Genomic DNA, 23,807 nt, shown 5'->3' on the forward strand with positions numbered 1-23,807 from the left:
GATAAAAAATAGATTAAATGACTTTTGTAACTTTAATAAGGATGAATATATATTTAATTTATACAGCAATCTTACATTCAATTTCTGTACCTGAAAACTACTGTTAGACGTACTTGAAAAGCAAAGCACTGTTTATTTCATAAGTATCTTTGTCTGTTGTATTTATTATGTATTTATTTTGGCCTGTTGAATTTTAAATGGATCCAATCCATGTTCAATGAAGATGATTTAACGATGCAACAAAAAAAACTAGCTAGTATACTTTAATTCACTTTTTGAACTTTGCTAATTTAAATATCTATTTTAACGACTGAGATAAAGTTATATCGGTATTGGAATCGGCAAATAGTTATTTGTTAAAATCGGTATCGACCAAAAAAAATCGCATCTGTGCATCCCTAGTAACTACCTATAATAGCTGCTGTGCCGCAGAATGCCTCCATTCCAAAAACCATCGAAAAAAATAGAACAAAATAAAACCTTCATGCATCCAGGACAATAGGTGTCAATGTAAATCCCAAAACCACTGGTACTATTGTACTGTTGGGACGAATAAGAGGCAGCTAAACAAAAACTTACTGAGTTCACCTTTAAATTCAAAGCCAATTTATGTCATTGTAATATAATCAATCTGCAGTTCTAATTAATTTACACAGACCTGTTCACAGAAAACGAAAACACTCAATGTTGATTGAGTTACACCAGCTCTAAGGAAACATTTTAGCAAACTCAAAATGTTGTGTTCCAGTACCAAGGAGATTAACAGAGCATCCCTATGGATGGTTTCTATGGGGCCTGTGAAAACAGTATTTTTGTTTTTAACAAGATCAAGGGTTTTCTTTCCACAGTAATCGGAACAAGAGGAAGAGTCTGGCTCCCTCACCTACTCTGTCAAGACCGCTCTCACCCCTTCCTTTCCCAACTGGTAGCTATAATTACTTCATTTTGCTCCTCTTTCAATTACGATAATGATAGATGTGTGATTTACACTGGGCTTGATGATAAACACTGGGTAGTGTAACATGCTTGCACATTTAGCCCACTGTTTGAATATGCGAATGCCAGTAACACTCTGTCAACAAAGCCTCTCAGAGGAGCGCCAGTCAATACACAACCACTTTGGCATTCAATGACAGTGTAAACCAACCATAATGTGTATGTTGCTCATGAAAGGTGCGTTTTCTACAGGCAGCAGTCCGCTGGACAGTCCCAGAAATGTCTCCAACAGTCCTTCAGTCAATTTCCCCTTCATCCGGAGGTAAGAGCTGAGCAGAATGGGGTTGTGCACTACAAACATTTCCACATTTATACACAGTATACACATTTTTGTTATATCTTGTCAGCCCTTTCATAATGGCAGTATATAAAAGCAAGGAATAAGTGTGCAAAAGTGTCTAGCTGGCCAATTAGATTCAGCGTTCACTGCAGCTGCCCTTAAGGCTGTATCGGGGATGGGAAGCTTGGCATTTGTCACAGCAATTATAGTGAATCAGCATGTAGCCTCATTACTTTATGCTGCCATGATTATGTACAGAGGCTCCATCCACTTTTATTAATGCTTACTTGAAATGATGGGACCCTACCAGCCTCCTTGTACAGCTCAGTGAAGATTGAATGAGTTGTTTTTGGTTGCATCCTTAATGTGGCCTAAAAGCATGCGTCTATTTGTAGAGAAATGAAATGACTGGGTAGAGGATGTTTAAAATCTTAAAAGAAGTGAAGTGTGCTCTAGTTTTAGTATTTTTTTTATTTTCTCTTTAGTCATTTAGAATTGTCATAGTATTACTTTCAAAGACATGAGCTTTATCATATAACAGCATTTTAAATGTTTCAGACAAACATGTAAATCTGTCTGGTATATACACTATTGTTCAAAAACTTGGGGTCAGGAGGATTTTTTTTTTAAAGAAAGAAATCAATACATTTATTCAGCAAAGATGCATTAATTTGATAAATTCTATTTCATTTTGAACTTGCTGTTAATCAAAGAAAGAATTCTGAAAAAATGTATGACGTTTTCTACAAAAATATTAAGTAATTAAATGTTTCTTGAATACCAAATCAGCATATAAGAATGATTTCTGAAGGATCATGTGACACTGAAGACTAGAGTTATGATGCTGAAAATTCAGCTTTGCCATCAGAGGAATAAATTACATTTTAAGATAAATTCAAATAGAAAACAGTTCTTTTAAATTGTAAATAATGGTATTATTTCACAATATTACTGTTTTTACTATATTTTTGATCAAATAAATGCAGCCTTGGTGAGCATTAGAGACTTCTTTCAAAAACATAAAAAAAAATCTTGCGACCTCAAAACATTTGAATGGTAATGTATATGTATATAAAGGACCACACTGTCATTTGTTGCTGGTTGAATATACTCTGTTGTGTAGCCATTAAAATAACCAGCATTTTGATCCATACTGAATAAATGGAGACTCCTTACCTGAATATAAATGTGTCTTCCGTCCAATTTTAGACCGGACACACGAAGGTGGTCCGTGGCGTCTGTTTCGTCTGGATATGGAACCAATCCACCCAGTTCTGCTGTTTCAGTGAGTGGGCCTCTCTCAATTATTCTGAAAAAAACCCTCTTTGTTTTTCTTTTCTTTAGCCATCAATCCAGTTCATCTGCAGTGTTTTTCTATAATCAAACTATACACAGAGCAAATGTGTTTTAACCTATCATGTATTCAATGTGTTATCTATATGCTTTTTTTTTTTTTTTTGCTGCTGCTTCTGCTTTTGGAGTGCAATTTAATGGCAGTACTAGTACAGCCAGTTGGAAAAGAGACTGAAAGTACACAGCATGCTAGATTTTCTCATTAATATTGATGAACTTTACAGTGTTAAAGTATTCATGTACAGAGTCAGCTTGAAATAGCAGGGAATTGAAAAATTGTGATTTTCAAGCTTGAAAAAAAGTAATGGATATATTTTTCCTCATGCTCTGAAATGTTTAATTGGCTAGATCAGGGGTTCTAAAACTTTTTAACTTTTTGGGGCCAGGGACCTCTTATGGGCTAAAACATTTTCCAAGGACCCCCTTATAATTATAACAGTGATTAAACCCAAAGATAATGTGGGTGGGAGTAATGAACACAGTATGCTTGTTTTGTTGGCACAAATGGTCCCCATCTGTAAATATGCACTTTTTAATAATACAGTACAATTTTATAATCTACCTTATTTTATGGAAAAAAGTCACACCAAACAAAAGTTGTTGAGGAAAAAGCAAACAAAACAAAGATAAATCACATCGGTGTATCAGTCACATTTTATTATTAGGCCTACATTAAAAAATAATGTAAAGTACCAGTAAATAAAATGTAATGTTTACAAACACTATAAACATGTATTTTAGTTCCCCTCACTCTACAACAAATTCTTTAAATTTAACGGTATTCAGTAAAAAAATTAGAATGAAAAATATAAGTAGCCTATAAAATAAACATACATTATAGTGGCATTCATTACAAAGAATATTTAGCCTATTTTAAAGCCTAAATAAATATATTTAAAGCAAAACTGAAACCGGCATTGGGCTCCTCTCTAATTTGGTATGAATCCAAATGTTTCCATATTTGCATGTATTTGGATACTAAACTATAATTTATTATGTAAACAAGGCTCAAGGCTTTGTACTTCTCTTGTGTCCCACCATCTATGTAAAACAGCATCCTTCACTTGTGCAAAAAATGTGTTTGCAATGCTAGAACTGTGTGTGTTTGTTTGTGCGTAAGGTGCTGGCGCGATCACTTGGATTTTTTTCCTTTATAGCAGCGGAAACAACTTAAAATACTACATCACCTATGGTCGTACAGATGAAAAAAGTAAAGCCGGGGACACACTTAATGACTAACTAAAGCACTCTAAGACTGAGCTCAACACACAAAGACTGTTTCCTTCGACTGAAGCAGATTTAAATACTTAGACACTGAATTTAAACACCGACTGAACGCAACTTGCTCTGAATCTGGTGCGTTTGGGCATGATCAGTCGTAAGTATCAAATTACATTCATAATCGGCCTTACAATCATTAAGTGTGTCCTTGGCTTAAGACATTATTCAAAACTGTAAAGGGTCTATTTTTGTGTACATTCAAAATAACAAAAAAAGGTCCTTTTGTAAAGTAAAGAAAACAAACAGGGTGCGCTTTTTTTCGTCTCGGCCTCTGTGAACTTCTTTCTGGAGCACATCACAAAAATGAACCAAAACACAGCGAACACCTGTAGCACAGACATGAGAAATAAGTCTTTAAAAACCTGTATTTAATGCATTATACAAGTTGTTTGTGGTCCACACTTTGAGACCGCCTGGGCTTTAGATACATTTATTTGTTGAAATCATAGTAGTAATCGGTATTCTTTATATCCTTTTAAATATGTTTAGTAATTTTATTTACATATTTTAACTGATTACCCTGTTCTTGCCATTAAAACACCTTTGGAATTCATGAAAATTGAATTATTCATGTCATTTTTTTATTTGACCTGTAGTTATTAAACTACAGGCTTGTCATTTTTGGTAATTCTCTGTAATTCATACTGTAATTTGTAGATTTATTTTCAAGGAAATCATTTGAAAAATAGCCCCTTTCTCTGTTTTGAATTTTTATATGGCCATTCATGGCTCATGCGATGAGGTCAGTCGTGTTTAAACAATGTCCTATTGAGCCAGTGTCAGTGAAGACTTTATTCAGAGGGAAGCTGTGAAGCTCCTCTGGTTTCCTCCTTCGAGCACTGGTTCTGTCATGTGCTCCTCTATCATTCTCCTTTCCCAAGATTTCAGTTTACGCTTAGTCTTGAATTAACGTCTGTACCATCTGCAAACTAGAGTGGAAAGTGCCACGTCCTATAGTTGTCTTGCATAATTGCACAGACTAATAAGCAACTTTAGATTGTCAGATGCTCACCACTTGTGTTTCATGCAATCTGAGCATATGTGCCCCACCTTGCTATGCAGACTGTTGTATATTCATTGCTCAACAACTGTTGTTACATTTTTACACATCCATAATGTTAGGGTGACACAACAGGCACATGTTAATGTGATTTGTTGTCTGAGTTTCTGTCTCTTTTTCTTCTGCACTAGTCTTCCTCCTCCTCACAGGAGCTCCTGCACCAGCTGCCCTCCCAGCCCACCCCAGATGACCTCCATCGCCTCTTCAAACATTTCAGGAGTTCAGAGAGTGTGGCAGATGAGGATGGACAGCCCTCTCCCTTCCGTGCTCGCTCACGGAGTCTTAGGTCTCTGCTTGTTGTAGAGAAAAAACAGGATTGAGAGAAATTCAGCTAATATGTGAAATGCAACATTTTCATAGAGAGAAAGCTGGTGAAAAATGTTTGCTTGCATAGTAAATGTGAAATCCCATTTGTAACTTCTGAATCTTTTGATACCAAATGAAATAGAATGAAGGATTAGTTTGGCTTGTATGTGCCAGGGCAGGGAAAAAGTTTTCAAACACTGTTTTTTAATTAGCTAATGCTTAACAATCTGATTAGTATAACAATCTGTACAGATTTGATGTTTTATACAATTGTCCTAACCTGGACAAAATTGTCCTAACCTGTAAGAAATTAAAAAAATATAACCCAACTAAAATTACACTACTTTAGTGAGTTTACTTTAGTAAATATTTCATTTACTCCCCTTCATGTCCTTTCAGACCTGAATTGTTTACTCTCTTTTGAGAAACACAATTTGAAGGGAAATAATAATAATATATAATAATAATAATTATAATGAAGGGGGACTGAAGCTTTTTTAAGCTTTAAAAAAGGAGGCAAAATCACCATAAAAGTGTTATAAATCTTTTTCTCACACAAAGTTATCATAAGGTCCCCGGAGACCTCAAATATATTGCACTGCAGCTTTATTTTAGTATTGTTTATATACTATTATAGTATTTATTAATATTTTGAATTAGCTTTAATTTTATATTTTCAGTTTTCATTTCAATTTTTAGCTTTTTTCATTGTATTTAGCTTTTTTTATTTCATTTTTAGTACTTCAGCTTAAACATATTTTAGTCAGTTATTTTCATTATTTTAAGTTTTTCTAAGCTTAATGCTTTCATCTAATATTTGTTATTTCAGTTTTATTTAAATTGCTGAAAACTATTTTTAAAGGTGATAAAGAGGATCTTTTCGTCGACTGAGAAACCAAAGACTGTTACTGAGTTTTTGAAATGAGCGCATGCGTAAGAACAACCCCCCCTCCTTTCGAGGGAACGAGTATTGGAAAACACGAGTGTTTACCACCGGCATTCGCTGTATGGTGTTAGTGGATTCATTATGTTGGACTCACCGCAGGTAACTCATAATCTGCAGTTGTTATTCCTGTCTCCTGACAAAAACATTGCATGCAGCGCCTGTGGAGTGTGGAAAGTTACTGGAGCGTGCAGCCGCGCTCGTCTCTCACAAGGAACGTCATGGCAGTGATTGACAAGCCAGAGAGCCAATCCGCGCACGTCTCTCACAAGGAACGTCATGGCAGTGATTGACAAGCCAGAGAGCCAATCGTTTACGCGATGATCGCGTAAACGATTGGCTGATGTTTTTAAGGCCCTACCTTGTGCACAGATGATGTATATTAATTTTATTCCTTTCAGTGCACCTAATAAATAGTCTTTTATCAGTTAGTAAAGACAGTTTCAAGTAATATTGCAAAAATGTATAAAACAAAACATCCTCTTTAGCACCTTTAATAGTTTTAGTTATCAATAACATTATTAGTGTGCAAGTCATACAGAGAACCTTTATGATTCTTTTATGATGTTTCAGTGTAAAATAAGCTTGTTCCACTGAAGAAAGTCATACAGGGTTTGAAATGAAATGAGTAAATCAAGACAGAATTTTTTATTGTGAGGTAAACTATTGCTTTAATGTTATTTGTTTGTACAAAATTGTTTTGTAGTCCTGGGCGGACATGTGGCTCCTTTGATAACGAGATTGTGATGATGAATCACGTCTACAAAGAACGGTTTCCAAAGGTAATTGAGCTCTGACATTTAAATTTTGTTTTTCATCATGGACGTGGATGCCACGTCATGTCATCACATGTTGTTTACTTTGTTTAAATTGTGGTTGTGGGAAAATTGAGGGCCTGGTTGGTCTAAACAAAACAAATGACAATTGTCACCTACGCAGTCTCACAGCATTTTATCACTCTTCCAGGCCACGGCTCAGATGGAGGGGCGTTTGCTGGCAGTGATTGCAGACTATTCCCCAGACAGCGCTCCTCCCCTTGCTGATGGAGTGCTGGGCTTCATTCAACACCAGCTGGTCGAGCTTGTCCGAGACTGTTTGGAGAAGTCCAGAAAGGGGCTTATCGCATCCCGCTACTTTGTGGAGCTTCAGGAAAAATTAGACAATTTTCTACATGAGGTATAAAACATGCCAGATTCATTATGTTGATATTTGCATCTGAAAAAAAAGTAGTTTGTATAGATCCATAGTTTGCAATGTCACAAAAGACCAGAATTTCAGTACTCGATTTTAGTTTCGATGCTAGTAAAATTTCACAATTCTTGAATACTTTATGCTAAGTATTAATGTAAATAATTATATTAAAACGATGCAGTACACTACCGTTCATATCTTTGCAAATTAATATTTTGATTCAGCAAGGATGCATTAAATTGATCAAAACTGACAGCAAAGACATTTATAATTACAGAAGATACCTATTTCAAATAATCTTTTGAACTTTCTATTTATCAAAGAATCCTGAAAAAAAAATAAATCACAGAACAAAAATATTAAGCAGCTGTTTCAACACTGATAACAAGACTTGTTTCTTGAGCACCATGTGACACTGAAGACTGTAGTAACAGCTGCTGAAAATTCTGCTTTGCCATCACAGGAATAAATTACATTTCAAAATATATTAAAATAGAAAACAGTTACTTTAAACTGTAATAATATTTTAATATAATACTGGTTTGTAATGCATCTTGGATCAATTAAATGCAGCCTTTACAAGACTTTTTTTTTAAATATTAAAATATTTTACTGACCCCAAACTTGTGAATGGTATTTGAAAGGGTTAATTCACCCAAAAATGAAAATGCTATCATTAATTACTCACCCCTTTGTAAGATCTTCGTTTCATCAAAAATATCTTAATTTGTGTTCTGAAGATGAACACAACAGGTTTGCAATGACATGAGGGTAAGTAATTAATGACAGAATTTTCATTTTTGGGTGAACTAACCCTTTTTAAACTAATAGAAAGATTTTGACATTTTTCAAAGGTTTTTTGTTTGTTTGTTTTTTTGAACTACCCGTTTACCTTGCACTTAGGCCAAACTGTACTTATGTTAAGGCCTTGCCAAGGCTGGCCTTTTGACCATGTAAGTGCTCTTCACATACTCTCTTTATAGAGCATGTGCCCATATCATGAATGTGTTCAAAAGCAGCCTTCTTTCTGTACTCTATATATTACTGTTTTTTCAGTATCGACCCACATTTGTCATCTTTAGTTTGCACTAACATGACCATGCTGTAGTTCATACTGAGGGGTTAAATTCTCTCTTTCCAACCATCAGCTGAATCAGTAATACTGCCACAGCCTGTCTCCTTTATAAGAGCAGTATTATTACTAAATGATTACTGACTGAGAGTCTCATGGCTCCAGACATAAGACCCCTGAAGTCCTGAGTTATTCTTTTAATAAGCACTGTTCCTGTCATATTCCCTCTGAAAATGACATTCATTGAACTGCTGTACAGGAACACTGTGGTATTTTCCTTTGTGGAGACGAACCTATGTTGCATCTATACAGGCACATCATGTTTGTGTGTGTTTGTTTTAAAATAAACTGGCACCTTTCATTCCTCATACCAAGCTGCTGTTGTCATGTGCATTTTTTCTGGAAAGACATTAAGAGGGCTGTTTGCACACCAGTCATCTATAGTGTATGTGCCCAAGCAGTTATGTCGGCACTGTGGAGGGAAGGATGGTTAATTAGGGCAAGTGAGAGACTGTTTTGTCTCCCCGAGGAGCTTTTGCTTCATGCTTCTAAAGTCATGAATAGCAAACGAAGGGAAGAGGCTGATCAAATTAAGCAAGGGGAAACAGGTCGTGGTGCAACAAATTCGATTTACATTTCCAAGTTGCTCACATATGGTTGTTTTTTGTGTTTATATCTTTTAAATAAATGACGTCGTCACAAACTGTTCTATGGAAAAGAGCTGCGTGAAAATTCTTCATATTTTTATTTTGGGTTGCACAGAAAAAATGCTGTCATACGGGGTTGTAATTCTTGGGTGAACTATCCCTTTAAATGACTTAAATGTCATTTGGAGCTTAAGGGGTTTTTATGGTCTTGTTCCATTATTACTTCTCTCTGTCCTCTCACAGTGAATCAAGAGGCTTATTTCTGTAACTTTTACCATTTTGAGAACTGAATTTGCCTCATTTTAACATCTACCAAATGTCATGCAAAATGTAGGTTGTTTTGTGCTTTATTTATATTGGCCTTGTGCGTGTTTTTTTAACCATAGGCATATGAGCGCTCTGAGAGTGAGGAAGTGACTGTTATTGCCAAACTCGTGAAGAAGATTCTCATCATTATTTCCAGGCCAGCAAGACTTCTGGAATGTCTGGTAAAATGATGATTAACACTGAGATTCTCTTCTGTTTTGGGTCTTATAGTTTTTTTTTTTTTTTTAGTATTTTAATTGTAAAAATCACATTTTTATTAAATAAGTAGTAATTTTGTCTTTGTTTTTTCTTTAATAATAAGATTGGGGTCTCTAGGAACAAAATCTCAGCAGATCATGAGGTTTTAAATAGATTTTTTTGACCAGCAGAGTTCTAGATCATGTTGAAAACCGCCTGTGCCCTAGTAATCTACATTTGTAATTAATTATTGTGTGAAAACTGGGACTCATTCTAATGCCATTTATGTAATGCTGACATACTATTTTTCTATTAACCAACAGGAGTTTGATCCTGAGGAGTTTTATCAACGTCTTGAAGTTGCAGAAGGCCATGCAAAAGTTGGCCAGGGGATCAAGACTGATATCCCCCGATATATCATCAGCCAACTGGGTCTCACTCGAGACCCCCTGGAGGGTATATTTATGATTTATCTAGCACCCCACCCTTAAATGATGTGTTTTTGTCTATGTTGTAAAAGTTAATTAAATAATAGCTTTAGGCAAACAAGTGATTGACAATTTTTGTCTTGTCTTTGGGTTCAGAAATGGTGCAGCTTGAGCACAATAACTCAGGCAGCCCAAGCAGAGAACTGGACGACACTGCAGAGGTAAGAAAATAAACCAAGGCTTGACATAAAAGTGGCTCACTGTTTCTCTACACTGCTGGAGGTCTCATACTTTTCTTTCCATGAGGTCCAGTCTCTAAATTTAATTCCTAACCACAGTCCAAGCAATCATAATTTTAAGTCAGAATTATGTATAGTTGTGAAATGAAATAACCAATGTATATTGCAGGAATGTTGGTGCAAATTCATGTAGTAATGACTATTTTTGGATTAACCTTTGATTACTTCAGGCAATTTGATTTTCTCTCATTTGCATTTACTTGCTAACATGTCGTATCAAATGAATAAGTCTGGCATCAAAACAGCTTCACATTGTGCAACACTTGAGATAAAAAAAAAAAGGTCTCGCAACAGTAATACATTATAATTGAGATTGGATGAGTCAAATTTAAAGCTGTAAAATCTGATATATTCTACCATTCAAAAGTTAGGGGTTATTTTAATTATACTTAAAAAATTTTGTATTAAATTTATTTTAATTTTATGCTCACCAAGACTGCATTTATTTGATAAAAACAAACAAACTGTGAAACAGAACAGTAATCTTGTGAAATATTATTACTATTTAAAGGTGCCCTAGAACCAGTTTTTACAAGATGTAATATAAGTCTAAGGTGTCCCCTTAATGTGTCTGTGAAGTTTCAGCTCAAAATACCCCATAGATTTTTTTTAATTAATTTTTTTAACTGCCTATTTTAGGGCATCATTAACTATGCACCGATTCAGGCTGCGGCCCCTTTAAATCGCGCACTCCCTGCCCCCCCCGAGCTCTCGACTATAATACAGTGCATTTACAAAGTTCACACAGCTAATATAACCCTCAAAATGGATCTTTACAAGATGTTCGTCATGCATGCTGCATGCATGCTTTGGAGTATTTATTTGGATGTTTACATTTGATTCTGAATGAGTTTGATGGTGCTCCGTGGCTAAAGCTAACATTACACACTGTTGAGAGATTTATAAAGAATGAAGTTGTGTTTATGAATTATACAGACTGCAAGTGTTTAAAAATGAAAATAGTGATGACTCTCTTGGCTCCGTGAATACAGTAAGAAACGATGGTAACTTTAACCACATTTAAAAGTACATTAGCAACATGCTAACGAAACATTTAGAAAGACAATTTACAAATATCACTAAAAATATCAAGTAATCATGGATCATGTCAGTTATTGTAGCTCAATCTGCCATTTTTCGCTATTGTTCTTGCTTGCTTACCTAGTCTGTTGATTCAGCTGTGCACAGATCCAGACGTTAATACTGGCTGCCCTTGTCTAATGCCTTGAACATGAGCTGGCATATGCAAATATTGGGGGCGTACATATCAATGATCCCGACTGTTACGTAACAGTCGGTGTTATGTTGAGATTTGCCTGTTTTTCGGCGGTCTTTTAAACAAATGAGATTTACACAAGAAGGAGGAAACAACAGTGTTTGAAACTCACTGTATGTCATTTCCATGTACTGAACTCTTGTTATTCAACTATGCCAAGGTAAATTCAATTTTTGATTCTAGGGCACCTTTAAAATAACTGTGTTGCTCTATTTTAAAATGTAATTTATTCATATGATGGCAAAGCTGAATTTTCAGCATCAGTACTCTAGCCTTTAGTGTCACATGATCCTTCAGAAAGAATATGCTGATTTGGTGCTGAAGAAACATTTCTTATAATTATCAATGTTGAAAACAGTTGTGCTGCTTAATATATTTGTGGAAACTGTGATGCATAAGCCCCTACCCCCAAACTTTGGAACTGTAGTGTACACTACATATATGTTGCTTCAAATTTCAGTGTTAATACAGCTTATCTGTTACTTGCAGGAAAACCCCCAGCAGTTTAAGATTCTTATTTATTTATTGAGAAATAATTAGTGGATCTAGACCACTTCCTGATAACTTGTGACTTTTGATTTACAATCAAATAGATGTTGTCTTGTTCTGTTCTTGAGAGGTTTTTTTGTGTTTTGTGCCCCAGAATCGTCCTGGAACCACGACACCTCGAAGAAAACCTCTGGAAAGAGATTTTGAGACCATAAAGCTCATCAGCAATGGGGCTTATGGGTGAGCTCACACTTATTGCTGTTATCTTCAGAGAAGAAATCGCCTGTTTTGTAGTCACAGTTGACTACAGGCTGGAATACACTACACAACTTTTGCCTAGATTTTCGCTAGGGATTTTCGGATCCGCCTATTTCGCCTCTGATACCTGGGATTCAGTATTGGCTGGTACAGAGTTACTGATCCGATACTAAAATTAAAAAATTAAACAAAACAAAAAAACAGCACTGAATACTGATACTGGAATCATCCTTTTGTGCAAGGCATCAGGCTTGACTTAAACAGTACTTTCCTAACTTTGTAAAACAAAATAACAAACAGACACAATGGTAGTGAATTATTTATTAAATAATTGTGCACCAGTGCAACAACTGTAAATAAACCAGTATCTTCACTAGCTTGGAAGACATTCAAAATAAACAGGAGGAGTCAGGCTGACTCTTTCATTCATGACTCATGACTCATGGCTTTGTCATGTATGAGACATTAGTTAATGCACTGTGAACTAACATAAACAAATAATGAACTGCTGTATTTTTATTAACTAACGTTAACAAAAACTAACAAATACAGTAACAAAAGTATTGCTCATGGTTAGTTCATGTTAATACATAAACTAATGTTAACAAATGAACCTTATTGTAAAGTATTACCGACATTTCTTTTAAATTTTTAGCTCAGCTTTTTAATGAGGCAGAAACATATGATAGATAGGACAGAACATGAAAGGTTATTAAGAATCTTTCATTGCACAAAAGTATTATAATATGAAATGTTCCAATACAGAGCAGCGCAAAGCATTTATGCGCATCCCATGTGCAGAATGATCTAAAAGAGACCTGGGAGAAAGTAGCATGATTTAGAAACGGCAATAAACTCCAGCAAGATAAAGTCATTTTATGCAAATCCATAGATGTTCATCTATAGATCAAGTATAATAATAGGAACATTGAATCATCTTGGAGAGAGTTTGACTGTGTTGACTGTCGATACCTGATCCAGCAAAAACGACAGTATCTGAGCCGATACTGGCGCATCCCTAATCTTCGTCTCAGTTTGCAGTCTGGATGAGTCAACACTAGTTGCCAAAAGTCAGAGCAAGTCTGCAGATTTTGGGCCGTTGAGTTGACAGATTTTGCAGAAATTCGTATAATGTATGAAGGGCACAGACTATTACAGATTTTTTTTAGATTCAGATTGAGTCCATCCCCTTGGAGGAAAAAAGACATGTTAGATATTTTGGAGCTGATTTTAGATCACATTGTTTTAATTTGTCATGTTTTCCTAGCAAATATTAACAGTTTGTTGTATTGATGCCCAGTTTTACTCTTCAACCATTTACAAAGTCAACATGTGTCTGATTTTAAATGTGTTGAGATTTTAAAAGTTGTGTAGAGTGTTCCAGCTTTAAGAATATCTGTCAGCGTTGATACTGATTTGAGTGTTGACTCGCAGGGCTGTGTACCTGGTGAGGCACCGTGGGACACGGCAGCGGTTTGCCATGAAGAAGATCAACCGGCAGAACTTGATCCTGAGGAACCAGATCCAGCAGGTGTTTGTGGAACGGGACATCCTGACGTTTGCAGAGAATCCTTTTGTGGTCAGCATGTTCTGCTCCTTTGAGACAAGACGGCACTTGTGCATGGTCATGGAGTATGTGGAGGGTGAGTCAGAAGAGTGATGCGTTGTTGCAAATGTGTTTCTTAGTCTAATCTTATGAGACACACATGCATCATTTCTCGTGAGTCTGCAGCTGTAATGTTTTAATATGAAATTATTTTTGCAGGTGGAGACTGTGCAAATTTGCTGAAGAATATGGGTCCCTTGCCAGTTGATATGACCAGAATGTACTTTGCAGAGACAGTTCTGGCACTAGAATATCTTCATAATTATGGCATCGTGCACAGGGATCTCAAACCTGACAAGTAAGAGCTGCTCGATGGTGCAATACTGCAGTTACTTGTGACTCCACATCCTGCGAATATTGCATTCACACTGTTTATTTCCTGTCTTCAGCCTACTCATTACATCAATGGGGCACATTAAACTCACTGACTTTGGTTTGTCTAAAATCGGTTTAATGAACATGACCACAAACCTGTATGAGGAGCACATGGAGAAAGACACAAGAGAGTTCATTGATAAACAGGTCAGTCTACCTATAAATGCAGTTTTTAAGTGTTAAGAGTTTTAAATGTTCACATTAAAAGACTAGATTTTTGTCTTCGTTTGTTTGAGTAATTTATACCCCATATTTTTTTCTTTCTCCCATAAATTTTCTTTTCAACAAAATGTCCAAGCAGCACCTATCCATGCATTATTTTACTGCAAAGACAATAAAGGGAAAAACAGCTGGAAAAAAGGGAGGAAAATTACTTAAAAAAAGGGGGAATAATGGCATTGTATTTGTAAAATATATTTAATTTTATTTATTTAATTTTAGTTTTTTACTGCCAAGTTCCAGAAAGGACAAAACGGCATTAAAAAATGAGATTTGAGAGCAAGTCATTATTTACTAATTCTGTAATATTTCCTATGGCTGTATTTGTGATCAAATACATTCAAATTTGCAATGTTCTGGTCGCTCACAAGATGGTGCGACATGTTCTCACATGCCAAGTTTAAATATAAGTTATGCCGATGAAGAAGACAATTTTGTGTGAATAAAAACTTAAATTAGTGATGTTTTTCCACACAAACTATCCAATGGCTTCTGAAGACCTGAAACATAGCCCATGTGTCATTATTTTTATGGTTTTTATCCATTTTTATGGTATTTTTTACTGTTACAGTACCAGTGAAAGTTAACATTCTCTTTTGTTTCATGATAAAGGGTCGCTTAGACTTTCTTTTTTTCCAGTCTCCTTTTGTGGTTCACGGAGGAAAGAAATGATGACAACATTTTCATCTGTTGTTTTCTAGGTCTGTGGCACTCCAGAGTACATTGCACCTGAGGTGATTCTGAGGCAAGGTTATGGGAAACCTGTGGATTGGTGGGCCATGGGCATTATCCTGTATGAATTCCTGGTGGGCTGTGTGCCGTTCTTTGGAGACACGCCAGAAGAGCTCTTTGGCCAGGTGGTCAGTGGTAAGGATTGATCCCTAAATTGTTAAATTATGATTGATATAATTTCTGCCTGGTGAATGATTAAACAAGTGGGGAAAAGCTCCCATTTTCCTACATTGCAGAGGGATCAGAATATCATAGACACTTGGGGGTGGGCACTTTTGACATGGGCCAGTACGTAACGTAACCTCCTTGCAATCCTCCAGTTCATGTTGTTTGTGTTTGTCCGTATCCTTGTATCCTTTTATCCATATCTTTGTATCCTTGTTACTCCATAGATGAAATCGAGTGGCCTGAGGGTGATGATGCATTACCTGCTGAGTCTCAAGACCTAATCACAAAACTGCTGAGACAAAGTCCCTTGGAGCGTTTGGGAACAGGTTGGTGTTTTTCCATTTTAGCCCTAATAAATGCCTGTTTAGCAGCGATAATTTATTATTATTTATATAGTATTATAGTATTTATTATTATTTTACATTTTCTTTTATTTGAAATGACTTTAGCTTCAAGCTTTTAAAACTACTTCAAACTTTCTGGCTAGGCTTTTTCAAGCCAACTTAAAGTTTGTCTACAAACTTTTTTATCTAGTTTTAATTATAGTTCAATTTTTAAGTTTAGTAATTTTAGTAATTTTGTTGTGTGCTTTTGTATTTTTTTTTTAAACAAAATACTTCTATATAGCTTTATATTTTTTAGTTTTAGTAATTTTATTACTTTAACTTATACTTAAACTAGAAATGTTGTTAATAAGTTTGAGTTTTTCATCTGATATTTATATTTTATTTTATTTTAGTGTACAACAATTCTTAATAGTTTTAGTTAACAATAACAACACTGCTGTTAATAAACTTAAAAAGCTGCATTGAATCATGCGTGGTATGACCTACAGGAGGGGCAGCAGAGGTCAAACATCACGTCTTCTTCCATGGTCTGGACTGGAGTGGACTGCTAAGGCAAAAAGCAGAGTTCATTCCACAGCTTGAAACTGAAGACGACACAAGCTACTTCGACAGTAGGTGGCTCCCTTGCTCTTTTATGACATCTACTGAATCATAAATGTATGAAGATGCAACTGAAGCTTCTGTTCATCTGCTGTCCAGCACGCTCTGACCGCTACCACCACTCTGAGGAGGATGATGAGACAAACGATGATGAATCTTATCAGGAGATTAAGTTCTCTTCGTGCTCGCATCGCTTCAGCAAGGTGAAATGTGCACAGCAGTATCTTTTAGTGATGCCTGTCAGTCAGTTTTATTTTGTTCTCATGGCAGACTGAACATTTAACACAGATCATGACTTGTTTTTGTCATGTAAATCAGGTGTACAGTAGCTCCGAGCAGCTGGCTTCTCCCTCTAACTTGAGCCTGTCCTCCTCTGAGCGGAGCTGCAGTGAGGAGAAGGAGGACCGGTGGGATGGTCATTCAGTGCTTTCTCCAATAGAAACCCCCAGACAGCTTGCGAGTAGCGACAGGAAGGATGCCCACAGGTGGAGGTGAGCACACAGCTGTGTATGGAATGGGTTACTGACACAGGACATACTATTTCTGCAGTATATTGTTTGGATGTTGCAGAAATATCGGGTATGTATAGAGTACCTGAATGAACTTGCAAGGAATAGTGTAATACTAACAATGCAATGCGCTTTACTTCAGGTTTATTTATCACAATGGAATTAGAAGATAGAAGTCTGTTTTTCTTGATGAAAAAGTTTTAATCTTCAAATTGAAGACTGAACTTCATATTAGGGCTGTCAAAAGTATGACTTCGGTACCAAATTTAAAAAATGTGACGATACCAGCATTTCCCCGTAGCATTCTTGTGTTCACGGGCTCAACAGATATGTTTGTGACTGGCTACAATGATCAACGCTTCAAAAACATGTTGTAAATAGACATCTTTGACGCTCTTCACAGACAGGAGCGTTTGAAAGCAGGCGTCTATCAGCGGATACATGTGGGATCTTCTGATAGACGGCATGTTTTTGAAGCATTGATCATTGTAGCCAATCACCGACATATCTGTTGAGTGACATCCCAACTTCACACACAACAATTAAAAACATTTTTGTTGATTAAAATAAAGCTGACATAATTAAAATAAAGGTATTTATTGTATAATCATGTCATTTTTTAAATGTTGTCATGTTAAAAATGCTGTTTATTTGCTTAAAGTCAAAGTTTGCTATATCTCTTCTCACTCAGTCCGAGGCCGAGAGCATCATCCAGTTCATCTCAGCCTGAGAGGGGCAGTAGTCCTCTAATTTTAAACAGCACTCAGAGCCTGGAGGCCATGCCCCACTTTGCCTTTCCTGAGGATGAGGGTAACAATTTATTAATGCATATTTTAATCTAACATTAGGTGAAATTAATGAACGGCTTGTGTATTTGTCAGTCTGTAAAAGCTTCCATCTCAATTTCAAGTTTTCTTATATATTTGTTTCCTTCTAGAAGGTCTTGTCTCAAATCTCCAGCGAATTCGTCTGCGTAGCAATTCCACTGGAACAAGACCTACTAATCGCAGGGACCAGAAGGGTCCACGTCGCATCGGGCTCCAGCATGAGACCCCTGAGAAGCCACGATCTCCTTACACATGCAAAGTCCCCAAGTCTGCATCCGTGTCTGGCCTTTCCCTCATCGTCACAGCAGGTACAGGGAGCTCAGATGTGTAGATGATGTACCATCATGTGATACGATCACATTGTAGGCAACTGAAATTCATGTGACTTAAACAATAAACAAGTGAAGCAGGTGATTTCAAGAGAACAATGAACAGTTGAGAGGAACAGAGAGCTTATTGAAGAAGATGAAAGCAAAACATTACTTGACATAAATAGATATTTAGTTAGTTAATGTGGATATTGCAGATATTATGAGGCGTTTATTTTATATTTGAACCTTTATCGCCATAGATGACATCCCTGGTGGGCTCCAGACAAGCCCCATGTCCTCACACTCCCTCTCATCCAACCCTTCATCTCGGGACTCTTCCCCCAACCGTGACCTCTCTCTCAGCGTAAGCAGTCTTCGTCCTCCTGTGGTCATCCACAGCTCTGGGAGGAAGTATGGCTTTGCACTCCGTGCCATTCGGGTCTACATGGGCAACACAGATGTCTACACGGTGCACCACATGGTCTGGGTGGGTATTATAGTGCAGCGTGAATCATTCCATTTTATTCCATCAACAACTAGGAATGCACCAACATTTTGGCAATGGAAAATATTCAACTGAAAATGAATTTTCAGTTTCGGCCGAAACGGTTTGGGAGGGCTAAAATCATTGGCCAAAACATTTTTGATATATAATTAGTGCTTCTCCAATGGTGCATTTTGTGTGTATAGTTTTTATTGGTTTGACCTATTTAAATGTGCTTTTATGTTACCATTTATCTAGAGCGTTGAAGACTACAGCCCTGCTCATGAGGCCGGGCTGAGGGCTGGTGATCTCATCACTCATGTGAATGGAGAGTGTATCCAGGGTCTGGTGCACACGGATGTGGTGGAGCTTCTGCTCAAGGTGAGATTCTCAAATAGATCTGGAATTGAAGGCGGCCCATACGCTTTTGAAAAAAAGGATGGGAATAGATGCTTGATTTCTTAATTTTCTGCTTGAAGAGTGGCAGTAAAGTGACTCTGCAGACGACTCCTCTTGAGAATACGTCCATTAAAACTGGACCTGCGAGAAAGACCAGCTCAAAGGGGAAGATGGCACGACGCAGTAAAAAGAGCAAACGGAAAGAGGGTCAAGACAGGTTGGAAAGATGTTTTGTTGTGTCTTCTGGTTATAACCCATTGAGACCTAAAATATTATAACTTTATATCATAATTTTTCTAGCAAACGGCGTAGCCTTTTGAAGAAGCTGCCCAAACACAGTCCAGGGATTCAGAACAGTCGCAGTTTTTCAGCGGGTTTTCAGCACTCGCCTAACGACAGCCTGTCTGACTCTCCAACTCCGAGTCTGTCTCCTGGGCCCAACACCCCTTGCAGAAGCCCAGCTCCGGACCTGTCATGTGGTATGACTCAGTCTGTCTCTCACTGTCAAATACAGCCTTTATATGCTACGGCTTGTAATTAGTTACGCCTCAAAGAAAAACGCTTCATTCAACGAATCAAATTCTTGAAAAAATTAGTTTGGCATGATTCTTTTTTATTATTATTTCTTAAGAAAATATTAAACAAACTGCTTCACTGCCAATTAATATTTGAAAAACGTGTCTGCTCACTGATATCATAGAGAAGACCCCTGCAGACCCTTGTTACGACCGGGCTCAAAGTCACAACATAAAGAGGACACTTCACCAAATGGGTTTCAATAAAGAAAATATGTGTCTGTCACATATTTAGTGAAATAAAGTGACTGTCAAAGTCAATGAGTCTCTTAAATATCAAATCATTTGACCTTCATTATGACAATAAAAGGTTAATTCAGGTTGTAAAATGTCATGTGGTGTGACTGCCCTAAAACTTTGACACATTTGAATTAAAAATACATGATATTTGTTTAAAAATACTTTTTACCTTGAAAAATCTGTTTCAAAACCGTTTTGTACTGTTCAAGGTTTAAGGTAAAACATAATTATTTTATACTTGGTTACACCACTTTACATTTCACATTTCAGTTTTTCAAATCCAAATGAAACCAATATTAATACAAAAAGTACATTTATAAGATCTTGGCACATGTTTTAAGCTAGATTTTTAAGACTTCCTCCTAATCATGGACACTTGTATGTGTCATTGACCTATACTACAGTTCAAAAGGTTTCAGTTTTTTTTTTTTTAATAAATGAATGCTTTTATTTATCAAGGACACATTTAATTGATCAAAAGTGACTAAAGACATCTATAATTTTCTTATGATGATGATGATAATAATAAAAATGTTTCTTGAGCACCAAATCAGCAGAATGATTTCTGAAGGATCATGTGACACTAAAGACTGCTGAACAAAATGGCTGCTAAAAGTTCAGCTTTGCCATCACTGAAATAAATTGCATTTTAAAATATATTCAAATAGAAAACAGTTTCACAGTCATACAATTTTTTGATCATATAAATGAATCCTTGGTGAGACTTCATTCAAAAACATTAAAAAATCGTTAAAGGGTTAGTTCACCCAAAAATGAAATTTCTGTCATTTATTACTCACCCTCATGCCGTTCCACACCCGTAAGACCTTCGTTAATCTTTGGAACACAAATTAAGATATTTTAGTTGAAATCCGATGGCTCCGTGAGGCCTCCATAGGGAGCAATGACACTTCCATAAAGGAAGATCCATAAAGGTACTAAAAACACATCTAAATCAGTTCATGTTCGTTCAGTGGTTCAATATTAATATTATAAAGCGATGAGAATATTTTTGGTGCGCCAAAAAAACAAAATAACGACTTATTTAGTGATGGCCGATTTCAAAATGTTGCTTCAGGAAGATTCGGAGCATAAATGAATCAGTGTGTTGAATCAGCTGATCGGAGCGCCAAAGTCACGTGATTTCAGCTGTTTGGCAGTTTGACACACGATCCGAATCATGATTCGATACACTGATTCATTTGTGCTCCGATGCTTCACGAAAAAGTGTTTTGAAATCGGCCATCACTAAATAAGTCGTTATTTTATTTTTTTGGCGCACCAAAAATATTCTCGTCGCTTTATAATATTAATATTGAACCACTGTACTCACATGAACCGATTTAAATATGTTTTTAGTACCTTTATGGATCTTGAGAGAGGAAGTGTCATTGCTCCCTATGGAGGCCTCACGGAGCCATCGGATTTCAACAAAAATATCTTAATTTGTGTTCCAAAGATTAACGAAGGTCTTACAGGTGTGGAACGACATGAGGGTGAGTAAAAAAAGACAGAATTTTCATTTTTGGGTGAACTAACCCTTTAAAGACCCCAAACTTTTGAAAGGTAGTGCAGGCTATATATAAAATTTTATACGATTTTTCCACTGTTTGAAAGTTTATTGGTGGAGCATTAGAGCACCAAAATGTAAATTGCCTTTACATTCATCTACTGATAAATAAAAATAAAGAAAAACTGTATGTGATTGATTTGGCATTGCTTGTACTTTCTCCACAGATTCAAACTCTCCACAGAGTTCCTCACCCTGCTCAAGCTCTCCAAATTCACCCATCCCTCAAAGTCGACCAAGTTCTCTTCACGTTTTGGGATCTAAGATTGGCCTTCGCTATAGCAAATCGGGCCGCTGCAAGTCCAGCAACAGTATTCCCCCCTCTCCCCTCGCCTGCAATCCCTCCTCGCAGCCTCTGTCTCCACAGTGTTCTCCATCTTCCCTCGCTGGAGTTCCTAAAAGCCTCCACTCGTTTCATAATAAGATGATGTCCCCACCAACCATCGTGAGACAGACGGTGTGTCCCCGCAGTGCAGAATCGCCCCGTTCGCCACTGCTGAACAGAGTTCAGTCGTCTGAGAGGCTCTCCGGAGACAAAAAGGCCTTCTCCACTCGAAGACACACTGTGGAGGTTTCTCAGTGTGAGGCTGAGGGGCTTGAGTCACAAACTAGTGACATCGCCTCAGGTTTTGTGTGTGTTGGTGACCATGCTAGACAAGGGTTGTACCTGGCTGGTCAACGAGTGAGGGACTCCGGTGGTGTGGTTATGAGGAAGCTAAACTTGTCTGAAAGACGAGATTCGTTTAAAAAGCAGGAAGCCGTTCAAGAAGTCAGCTTTGATGACTCTGATGACAAAAAGGTTGCAACATCTACACCAGTGCCATCTCATCCACGTTTCAAAGTGGCATGGATCAGCTCAGCGCAGACTGAGGGAAGCTCAGAAACTTCAGCGAGGAAGACCGATGAGCTTGGATCCAAGCTAAAAGAACAGAAGAAACGGGAGGATGAGTGTTAGCCTTAGATATCTCCAGAAAACTGTGAGACTCAGATGTACGGGTGCTTCCATGATCATTTGATTCATAATCAGAGAAAAGACAGGGGTTCAAAGTGTTTGTTTAGTATCATTTATTCATAAGTTAGAAGTTATTCACCTGCAAAACTGTCTTTTAAAGGGATAGGTCATCCAAAAATGGAAATTCTGTCATTGTTTACTCAACCTCATGTTGCTCCAAGCCTGTATGATTTTCTTTCTTTTCTGGGACATAAAAGAAGATCTTTGGAAAATTGTCTGTGTTGTTTTGGACCTCTCTGACTTCCAAAAACTGTTGAAGCTTCACAGAAGAAAGTCATACAGGTTTGGGATGCCATGACGCGAGTAAATGATGACAGAATTTTTCATATATGAGTGGACCATCCCTTAAAATTTGTTTGACCAGGTGGCACAGCGAACTTTTGTAGATTTTGAAAGACTTTATTTATTACATTTTCTTTTATACAAGACGGGAATAGAAAGGTCATACAGTAGGATCGCTTTCTGAGAATTTGCACATATGTGGTCCTGCTGAGGTTCAGTTACTGCTGTTTTTTTTTCATTCTCATATCTCATAAATATCAGTATCATATAATGTCTAATTGGTCAACAAAATTTAGTTGACTGCCATTTTGTCAAACTTGGATGTACAAGAAATGAATCTTGTGTTCTGTCGATCATACCCAATAATATTTCAGCACCTAAGTAATGAATTTTAAGAAGCCATTCAGCCAATGTTTGCATTGTAGTGCATCATGTTTACCTGATCGTACTTGTTCTCATTATTTGGAAAGAACAAATTGGCTTATGTAAACTAATTTGGTGATAACGTTTTATTTACAATATTTTGGATCTGGTATATGGTGTAGCAGTGTTGTAAAACTGAAATCATTTGACCTATGTAACCTTTAACGAATGGTGGTTTTCTGTCAGTGTTTTGTAGTCTGACTTGTGGAAATGTCTTTTCTCTTGAATTCACACCACGACTATATGGCTTTGTTTTTGTGACTACGCTATATAAATGCCATAGTTTTAATCTGCCTTCTGCAGTGTTGTCATCTACTTGTTTGTTTGGAAAGAAATGGCAGAAATCATTCAGTTAATTGTAACATGAGCTTTCTATGTAATAGTTTGCTTAAACTGGATTGCTTCCTGATTCATTAATCAGAACTAAAGCGACAGAAGATGAAGTTCAGATATTTGTGAATGATAACTTGCACTCCCAGTCTGACTTGTCTGTCTTTCTCTTCTTCTGTATCAGATTAATGTGGCACTATTTCCTCAAGTTGACATGCTACCTTCATTTTCTTTGTATGGTACTGTTCTTTTTATATATATATAAAGTAGAAGTTCTGTGTAGTGTATTTTGTTATTTTCACAACCTGATTTAAGGGATTCAAAATGATCCTAGACTAACTAATCCACTCACCCTCAACTGTATTTGTAAAGTTTGGGTTTAACAGTGATTAAATGTGTACATAATTGCTGATAA

General features: G+C 36.7%; 1 protein-coding gene across 3 annotated transcripts in view; it reads left to right on the forward strand.

Annotated features, from left to right (window-relative positions):
• mast3a (microtubule associated serine/threonine kinase 3a) overlaps window positions 1-23,807 on the forward strand; it is a 31,260-nt gene extending 7,453 nt beyond the window's left edge. For 2 of the 3 annotated variants that reach the window (XM_048163466.1, XM_048163464.1), the window contains 25 exons: window positions 849-925; window positions 1,189-1,258; window positions 2,486-2,561; window positions 5,102-5,256; window positions 6,926-7,001; window positions 7,186-7,395; window positions 9,516-9,617; window positions 9,957-10,089; window positions 10,218-10,282; window positions 12,280-12,365; window positions 13,818-14,026; window positions 14,149-14,287; window positions 14,379-14,511; window positions 15,285-15,450; window positions 15,708-15,809; window positions 16,319-16,441; window positions 16,530-16,633; window positions 16,749-16,921; window positions 17,631-17,749; window positions 17,877-18,074; window positions 18,338-18,564; window positions 18,820-18,942; window positions 19,041-19,177; window positions 19,261-19,439; window positions 21,513-23,807. In XM_048163466.1, the coding sequence (XP_048019423.1) occupies window positions 849-925; window positions 1,189-1,258; window positions 2,486-2,561; window positions 5,102-5,256; window positions 6,926-7,001; window positions 7,186-7,395; window positions 9,516-9,617; window positions 9,957-10,089; window positions 10,218-10,282; window positions 12,280-12,365; window positions 13,818-14,026; window positions 14,149-14,287; window positions 14,379-14,511; window positions 15,285-15,450; window positions 15,708-15,809; window positions 16,319-16,441; window positions 16,530-16,633; window positions 16,749-16,921; window positions 17,631-17,749; window positions 17,877-18,074; window positions 18,338-18,564; window positions 18,820-18,942; window positions 19,041-19,177; window positions 19,261-19,439; window positions 21,513-22,300 (3,970 nt within the window). In that variant the 3' untranslated portion in view covers window positions 22,301-23,807. The remainder of the gene's footprint in view (window positions 1-848; window positions 926-1,188; window positions 1,259-2,485; window positions 2,562-5,101; window positions 5,257-6,925; window positions 7,002-7,185; window positions 7,396-9,515; window positions 9,618-9,956; window positions 10,090-10,217; window positions 10,283-12,279; window positions 12,366-13,817; window positions 14,027-14,148; window positions 14,288-14,378; window positions 14,512-15,284; window positions 15,451-15,707; window positions 15,810-16,318; window positions 16,442-16,529; window positions 16,634-16,748; window positions 16,922-17,630; window positions 17,750-17,876; window positions 18,075-18,337; window positions 18,565-18,819; window positions 18,943-19,040; window positions 19,178-19,260; window positions 19,440-21,512) is intronic. The other variant, XM_048163465.1, reaches the window with a different exon arrangement.

Source organism: Megalobrama amblycephala, linkage group LG17 (assembly GCF_018812025.1).
Source record: "Megalobrama amblycephala isolate DHTTF-2021 linkage group LG17, ASM1881202v1, whole genome shotgun sequence".
Lineage (NCBI taxonomy): Eukaryota > Metazoa > Chordata > Actinopteri > Cypriniformes > Xenocyprididae > Megalobrama > Megalobrama amblycephala.